General features: G+C 43.3%; 1 protein-coding gene across 1 annotated transcript; it reads right to left on the reverse strand.

Annotated features, from left to right (window-relative positions):
* Positions 1–3790: 3790 nt before the first annotated feature.
* LOC149835047 (glutamate receptor 2.7-like) lies at positions 3791–8700 on the reverse strand. Its single transcript, XM_090011659.1, has 5 exons — positions 8371–8700; positions 6944–8289; positions 5600–5912; positions 4623–5029; positions 3791–4533 (listed from the first exon to the last, which is right to left on the reverse strand). The coding sequence occupies exons 1-5, from the start codon at positions 8633–8635 to the stop codon at positions 4003–4005; spliced, it is 2862 nt and encodes a 953-aa protein (XP_089867785.1). The 5' UTR covers positions 8636–8700; the 3' UTR covers positions 3791–4002.
* Between the last annotated feature and the right edge of the window lie 363 nt (positions 8701–9063).

The raw sequence follows: 9063 nt of genomic DNA on the forward strand, positions 1-9063 counted from the left end.
AGCAAAAAGGAGCGAAAGGTCACTAAGATGCATACGCAAGATCACATAAACATCTACCAAGATTTTATGTACCAGGTTATGAATGTTAATCGTAATTTGACGAAAATGAGCATCGTTTTGTGCCATCCAAACAAACCACCAAGAGGTAAGCAACCATGTCTGCCAAATCAACCTCCACCTCGTGCTACGCCTAATACAAATCGGGCCTAAGATCAGATCGAGCGCAAAGGACTCCTCCTTAACAAACACTTCTGGATGCCTCCAAGTCATGCTAAAGAGTTCCATAAATATTGGGCAAGACCAGAACAAGTGAAACATAGATTCTTCCATAGCTTGACAAAGCATGCACCAACTCGGGAGCTGAATGTCCCACTTCTTTAAATTACTGTGGCTTTGGATCCTATCGTGTAAAATTAACCAAGCCAGGACTCGAGAGAGGGGAGAAGGACCCTTTACCCAAAGCACATTCTCGGGCAACCAATCAGCCCCCGAGAGGAGTAACGATCTGTAGACTTTTGAGGTGAAGAACTCCCCGCTTGGTGTCGGTGCCCACTGCAACCACTGACCAAATTTTTTGGAGTCTTCAAAATGATATCTGAAGAAGGCTAAATCCCTCAACCACGATTTACGCAAGTGCAAGAATGCCAAACCCCGGGTTCCCAGACAAGCTGGGATAAGAGCAAGAGCCCCATATTTAGCAAGAAGCAAATGAGCAAAAGGGTTATCCGATTGGTGGGCCAACAAACATTGCTTGGCGACAAAAACAATGCTCCGCAGTCTGGGTGCAGGAATGCCTAAACCAGCCATATGATGAGGTAAGACTACCGAACGTCAATCAATCAAGTGACGCTTACCCTTGAGTTGATACCTAGACCATAGAAAACCTGTCAGCAAGTGCGCCAGTTGTTTCTCTACTTCTACAAGCATCACAAACATAGACATAAAAAATTGTGAGATAGTGAAAAGAACATGTCTAACTAAAGTCAGACGACCAGCGATGGAAAAATAAGATGCCTGCCACGAAAGTAATTTGCACTTCACTTTTTAAAGCGTCAGAGCCCATGCAACAGAAGAGAGGTACTTCACTTGTAACGGCAAGCCCACGTACATTATAGGCATGCCAGAAATACTGCAATTAAAAATCCTCCTTCCAGCTGCAAGCATATTGGACTGAACATTGAACATGGTAAGAGAGCGTTTGTTCTCGTTTAGAGAAAACCCAAATAGAGAGAGAAAGAACTAAAGGATAAGCTTGAGTCTAAGCATCTACTGAATATTTGCACGACAAAAAATGATTATATCATCACCATAAGTAAGAATATGATTAGAGAAGTCTGAAACCTGCAAAGGATTAATGAAACGTGATACCGTGATCCACTTAAGTAAGACCACAAGACCTTCAACAACCGCATTGAATAACAAAGGCGAGAGGGGAACACCCTTGCCACAAACCCCACCCTAACACCATTAATTTTTAACATGAATTGGGCATTTGAGACCAACTCCCTCACCCAACCAGAAAAACGATGATTAATACCAAAATTTGATAACATTTGAAATAAGAAGGGCCAATGCACGTAATCAAAAGCTTTATGAAAATCTAATTTAAGAACAAAATAAGGCTGACCGTTATGCTGCAAGGAATAAACAACCTCGAACGCCATGATAGTCTAAAAAAATCTGGTGAGCCACCAATTTTAACCTATTCACCAAAACTGTGACAAACATTTGATACATAGCACTCATAATCGAGATCGGGCGAAACTGAGAAATATTAGTGGCATCATCATCTTTTGGAATGCGCAAAATAATAACTACGTGAAAATGATAAGGCAGTCTAGAGTTACGATAGAACTCATCAAACATGCTCACCACGTCTGATTTAACGCATTCTCAAAAGATTCTAAAAAAGTCGACATGAAACCCGTCAATGTCGGGCGGTTTCCAACCCGACAGATCCTTAATGGCCCTAAAAATCTCATCTTTAGAGAACCCCTTTTGCATAGATCTGGCTTGCTCAAGCTGAATTGACCCAATTAGAATACTACTAAAGAGAGAGAGACTTACAAATCTGAATCCGCCGTTCTTGTAGATAGGTCCAGCCATGGTGTATCGGTTGCAGTTCTTTTGCAGGAAGATATTGTTATATGGAATTTCATCAAAGTACGCAGCAATCCCTCCATTCTGGCTACCTTTGGACAAAGCATCTTCGAAGTCCTTAGTTTTGTTGTATACCCTAATCTTTGAATCATCGACATTCAAGCGCTTCAACAACTGTACCACGAACGTCCCTTCTGGACATCCTACGTAGTCCCCATTTTTAATAAGGGTTTAAAGGTCTGTAACAGAGGGCTGGAGCTGCTGCACAGTGAGCATGGAGGTCAAGCTGGCTGTATAGCTCGACTGAAGAATAAAGACCACGAACAACCAAATTATCACCATAATCCGGGATAGATTGCTCTCAAGTCTCTCCTCTGCAGGCAAAGGTTATAGTTGGCAGCTAGTCAGTCATTTATATAGCTAATTAATTATTCCTTTTCTTAGTGCAACCACACACACACTGCCCTTTTTTGAACTCTTTGTTTCTGTATCTGCAAGAACATTCATGGGGAAGGCAGCTTCTTTTAGCTAAAGCAAACAAATAAATAAGGGTGAAATGCTTACTATGTGCGAAGACCAACGTTGAGAAGGTGAAATAGAAGACCTCGCCAATCTGTTCACCAAGAGGGCCTGTAAACTCGGAGCCACTGTTGCCTCGCTCTAGAATCCACACCACGAGCCCGGTGAACACGAAGAAAATCCCAGTGGTCAACCACAGCTGCAAGGTCAAGGGCTTCAAGAACACCCAAGCGTTCTTGTCGTTGGGCTGGATGGGCACGATCATGGACACCCCAGATTCGGTGTAGGGCAGAGTGAAGTCGACGTATTTTGACCGGTTGGCGATGATTGTGATGTCACCCACCACTGCATCGTACTTCTGCTTCACCATGCATGCCAAATCAAAGCAGGTTATATGTTCCCCCCCCCCCCCGAACAGGGCAGTTAGCTACATCTCATGATCGGGGGTCCCAAAGAGCACCACGTATGTAAGCATGTGCGTCTCGTATCCCCATGTTTGTCAGCATTAATTAACGTTGGAGTTTGATGCGATTGCAAAGACTTAAGTACCCTCTCCTCCATTGGTGCAAAAAAAAATGACGGTTCTTGAAAAGGAGTGGTTGTAAAGACTTAAGTGCCCCGAAGATGATTATTTAAGACCCAGTCTCTGCACTGCAGGATTATCCGAGAAAGAAATCTCCCCTGGAGGAGGCCATGAACATCAACCCTCCCACTCTCTCATTGCTCCATCCATTAGAAGATCATACATTGCTCCATCAAGCACCAATTGACTTGTACATTGACTCTTGTGGAGCCTGATTCAGAGTTTTTACCCTTACAGGAGGAGGGTTTGGGGGCTCCTCCCAGCGTGGGTATCATCATTCAACTAAATGAGTTGTAGATCCTGATTCAGAGTTTTTACCCTTACAAGAGAGGGGTAAAACCTCATCTCACTCTTTCTCCCTTCTCTCTCTACTTCTGTGCACATTATATATATTTGCTTATGCCGATATTTTCCATGTATTTGGCTGAGAAAAAACAAAAAATTCCATACCAATCTTTTTTTTGTCTTTTGTTTGAGAAAAAAACCAAAATTTTCACAAAATTGTGAATTTTTTACCTCACCGACATTTTTCCAATAACAAGATTTATGACTGGTATCCATAGTCGCCTGTACAAGATGCATATCCTATTAGTGGAGTGGAGGCTTGGAATTTATATATACTGTTATTCAGTGATTACTGATTAGACAAAAAGTACAACAAAATAAAGAGGATATATCGATTACAACCGATAGCTTTACGAGGAGGGGTGGTAAAATTTAATGCTAAAATGAAAAATAAAAAGAGAACAGCTTCTCTCAGGCATTACTGACAAGAGAATACGCTAATGCGGAAGTGGTTTTCAGTTAGCAGGGGAACTTTCATGATTAGGTAAATGTCTATGAACCTCTTGCTCTGAGAAGTTGCCGTCTTCATATGGCACAGACCTGACGTCCATACTCATAGGGCTTTGTCCGTGGAAACGACACTCACTAGCAGCAGCAATAGTTTGGTTCCCTTCCCTCACCATATCCTTGAAGTTGAGGGAGTTGACATCTTTCTCATCAAAGTATCTAACAATGTCCACAAGTGTCTGCCAAAGGCTTTTTGCCTCCGAATCATCCAACAAAGAAGCTTCTGTCTTCTTGTATTGCAGCAAGACCAAAAAGAAGTAGATGATAAGAGCCCCAACTGAAGCTGTTCCAGTTATGACAAAGAGACCCCAGAAGTTAGAAAGTGACAAACTGGATGAGCTTGCTTGAGTTGCGGGATCTGGACATGCAGTTCGGTTGCTGATCCATCTTTTCTCTATTTCCACCATTTTCGGCCCCTCGGTCACGTTCAAAATTGCTCGTGAAATGTCAGAAACCAATGGGGACCCAATTGGGAATACCTGAAACAGATTAATACTCGGCAAGTAAGAGAGAGAGAGAGAGAGAGAGAGAGAGAGAGAGAGAGAGAGAGAGAGAGAGAGAGGCTTACAAATCCGAATCCGGCGTTCTTGTAGATAGGTCCAACCGTGGTGTACTTTCCGCAGTTCTTTTGCAGGAAGATCTTGTTATATGGAATTTCATCAAAGAAAGCAGCAATCCCTCCACACCGGCTGCCTTTGGACAATGCATCTGCGATGTCCTCGGTGTTGTTGTATACCCTGATCTTTGAATCGTCGACATTCAAACGCCTCAACAAGTGTAGAACGAACGTCCCGTTTCTGTATCCTACATAGTCCCTATTTTTTATTAGGGTTTGGAGGTCCATAACAGAGGGTTGGAGCTGCTGCACGGTGAGCCTGGAGGTCAAGCTGGCTGTATAGCTTGACTGGAGAATAAAAACCACGAACACCCAAATTATCACCACAACCCGAGATAGATTGCTAACAAGTCTCTCCTCTGCAGGCAGAGTGCAAAGTTAATTTGCAGTTACATGCACACGCGCGCTCGAACACACATACACACTCATGAAGCTAGACTTATTCAGCCATATTGTATGTAATTAATTATACCTTTCATTTATTGCAAGTGCGCATGCATGCAGATACATAGATAAAGCTAGACTTGTTCACTCGTCTTTATAGCTAATTATGTTTATTTTTATTTTTATCGCAAATGCATACACATTAGGGATGCAAACAGTTGGGATTTCGGATCCCAAAATACATTATGGAGTAGAATCAGTTCGGATCCGGGACAGCCAAAATTTGTAAAATCCGTTTCCTGAATCTGACCAGTTTGCAGCTATCTTAATAAACAGGTAGTGGTCTGCCTAGCCGCATGCAGCTCTCTTCTTCGAAAAAAAAAAACTCTAATCCAATTTATTCACATTGGTCAAGGTCAACAAGTCAGAGGGTGAATCTGACTTGCAAAGTCGGCAATTTTGACCAAAACTTTATTTAACTCTTTGTTTCTTTTGATCACGAGCAACAGATGAACAAGGGCAATGGAAATGTGAAAAAAACTTACTGTGTGAAAAGACCAACGTTGAGAAGATAAAATAGAAGACCTTGCCCATCTGTTCACCGGGAGGGCCTGTGAACTCGGAGCCACCCTTGCCTAGCTCTAGAGCCCACACCACGAGCCCGGTCACCACGAAGAAAGTGCCTGTGGTCAACCACAGCTGCAAGGTCAAGGGCTTCAAGAACACCCACGCGTTGTTGTCGCTGGGCTTGATCGGCACGATCATGGACACCCCTGACTGGGTGTAGGGCAGGGTGAAGTCGACGTAGTTGGACCTGTTGGCGATGACTGTGACGTCACCCACCACTGCATCGTACGCCTGCTCACCATGCCAAATGGTACCATAATCAATCAACAAAGAGAGAGTTATCCCAAAAATATGCGAGGACACGTGATCCGAGTTCGACTCACAAGTTTGAGTTATTTTTGGAAAATAGGACAGAGGACACGGAATTTTGTAATTAATAAAAACTATCTTTTTGATATTTTAATAGTAAAAATGTATTTTATTGAAAAATATTGAAACAATAACAGTATGCATCAGTGTCCGTGTCCTCGTGTCTTACGAGGGACACACACCGAAAAATGACCATGCGATGTGAAGCGACATGGTGGACGACGTAGAATTCAAACGTCAAGACTCCAACATGTCATTCCGCCAGTTGTACAAGACCACGTTTTGCTTCTGGAATCAATACAAAATAATGTACATCCCTAACTATTATTGTATTCGTAGACTTTTGGAACAATTTATTAATTGACCATAGACTTTGAATATGCAAAGTGGAATCACAGTGTCAGGTGTTAAGAGCGTGTGACTTTGCAGCGGAATTGATTACGGATCCTATAATGACATACGATGGGATCCATCCTAGACGCAATCTTAGCCGTTCAATCAAACGGGTGGGTCAGTCCACATTTTAGATGCATTATTGAAATTGGATTGTTTAGATTGCCATAGGATCCTTCATATCATATGTCGGATCATCTTTGCATATGATCAGACAACGGAAAGAATGCAGAAAGTAGCTATGAATACTTGTGAAGGAAAATGGGTAGGTGCTTAATGCATACGTGCTGAACCCATGCTTAATCGCGCTCACAGTCCATCACGCACGTTGATGAACGGTCAGCACAAAAAATGAAAAAAATAAATAAATTGTTAAACAGCACCAAAACACGCAAAAAAAACTTTTAGCGGTTTTTTTTTTTTTGTATGCACTGACCGTCCATCAATGCGCGCGATTAGGGATGGGTTCAGCACTTATGCATTAAGCACCTACCCATCACTCTATACTTGTAAAACATGCTTATAGATAAAAGCCATGAATGGATGCTAAGAAAGCTAACCTTAAGGTAGACTTGGTAAACCAGTTCGTCATAGCTCCCGGCCATCTTTCCATTAGAGTCATTAAAGGGGACGAAAACGTAGGGAAGTGAGTAGTTCAAGGCTTCTACAACTGCCTTGAAGACATCTATGCAGTATCCTGTAACCGAATGCTTTTGAACGTCTACAAACTCTCTGTACACCTCTTGTATGGGAACTCCGATTCTCAAGATCGTCCCGTTTGGAATCACCCAGCCTCTTGGAATCTCGGTGGATCCACCAGGCCATGTTATTGATTGGACAACACTGCTTGGACCTGAATAGTTCGTGATCCTATGTGTCTCACGCAAACCCGGATTTTGAGATAGTCCCGAATCACGAGTCCAATTTCCAATATCTCTAACACCCTTCTCCACCACATTGATTATCTGGAAAACTCCAGATTTCAACTGCCCACCAGAAAGCTGGAACTCACCACTCAATCCTCTGTATTTATTCCCCAACACTGCCTCCAACAGTTTCGGACCCGAAGGAGAGATCCCCAAAGACGAGAGATCCATCGAATTCCCTATCCTGTTTGGGCTAAGCAACTTGGAATTCCCAGAACCAGCGGCTTCCTCTATGGAGAAAGCTAATGTCGATACTGTATCATAAGCCCATGCGCAGAACACGTTGAGCTCCGTTACCGGCGTTTCGCTCAGCGGATTGTCCGATCGGAACCCATGCCTCCATCTCTCTGTTAGTTCTCTCACGGCTTTGGTTGGGGGTATGTACGTCTTCACTCCAACAACACCTCTCATGGATGCCACCACCGAAGCATTCATGGAGCCCAACATATTCCCCAGCGAGTTGGTGATGAGCCAGGCATAGTCTTTGCTCATCATACCCTTCACATCAACGCGTTCAAAGAACTTGGCACCAGAAGAAAGGGGCAAGTGCACCACGAAGGCCCTAATCTGATTTGAGGAAAGCTTGTTCAGCTCTCTATCAATTCTATCGATTATGAAGCTATGGTTAGGCGAAGGTGGAATAAGGGTTCTGTAAGGAACAGCAACACCAATGTCCTGAAGGGCGTCGGTTAGGAAGGGGATCACTCCCATCCCGAACTCGGAGTCTTCGTAGATGGGAACGACTTCTCGCCATCCGCAAGCTTTGATGATGGCAACTAATGCATCTACCTGGGCTGAGTCGATTTGCGAGGTGCTAACAAAGTAACGCGTTTTGGTTGAAGACAATGAAGGGCTCGTAGCAGAGAAAGAAATTATGGGCACATGAGTCCTATCTCCAAGCTGGGCTACCAGCTCTGCTTCTCCGGATTTCTGGGGTCCAATAATTGCTTCCACCTCCACGTTCTTCAATAGATCGATGGCTAAAGTATACAGGAAAGAGCGTTAGAACAGTTGTTTTCATATTTTCACCGAGAAGAAGAAGAAGATTAATGGGTACATACCAGCAGATGCGGCTAGAACAACATCTCCCTTGGAGTCGCGTGGATGCACAACCAATCTCTTGCTATGATTTCGAGTGGCATAAAAGTCATCTAGAGCAAGGGAGATGCAAGGTTTGCTGATATTCCCCACCAAAGAGTTGGAATCCAGGATCAAACCAACGTTTACTGGTATAGCAGACTTGTTTACGGCTTGAGAAGAAAGCAGGCAACTCTGGAGGGCCAACAAGAGGAGAAGAGGAAGCAGAAGAGCGTTCGGTGCGCACATCTCGAAGCAAGGAGTAATTGGTCCTCGATGAAACCGTTCTTCTACTCTTTTAACACGACTGTTCAGATCGCACGGAATATCAGAAGCGGCCGCGAAGTTTATTTAGGTCTGCAATAAAATCCAAAAAATGCAGTAAAAAGAATGCCGTGTGGACTACTAGGTTGCAGTGGGCACAAGAGTAATATCGAAGCTGGACAAGAAAACGCGTATCACACGATTTCGTGGCCGATAGGAACTGTCAAAGAATTAATAAGAATGAGACTCATGGACATCTATTAAATGAAAGATACCAACGGGGCTCCTTAGGAGCTGTCACCTTGTGTTGAGACGTTGCAGGTTCAAAACCCAATGGTATAGTTGTATAACTACTAGGGATCTGCCTAACCCCAGCTTATCTTTCAAAAAAAAAAAAAATCTATTAAATAAAA

This window comes from Nuphar pumila, chromosome 6 (genome assembly GCF_984573655.1).
Source record: "Nuphar pumila chromosome 6, dmNupPumi1.hap1.1, whole genome shotgun sequence".
Taxonomy (NCBI): Eukaryota; Viridiplantae; Streptophyta; class Magnoliopsida; order Nymphaeales; family Nymphaeaceae; genus Nuphar; species Nuphar pumila.

Excerpts from the sequence above, each read along its gene's own strand:
- LOC149835047 (XM_090011659.1), bottom strand. The coding sequence starts at position 8,635 with ATGTGCGCACCGAACGCTCTTCTGCTTCCTCTTCTCCTCTTGTTGGCC. Across the intron at positions 5,030-5,599 it reads AACGTTGGTCTTTTCACACA|AGGAGAGACTTGTTAGCAAT; the intron begins GTAAGTTTTTTT and ends CTCTGCCTGCAG. Across the intron at positions 4,534-4,622 it reads AGAACGCCGGATTCGGATTT|GTATTCCCAATTGGGTCCCC; the intron begins GTAAGCCTCTCT and ends AATCTGTTTCAG.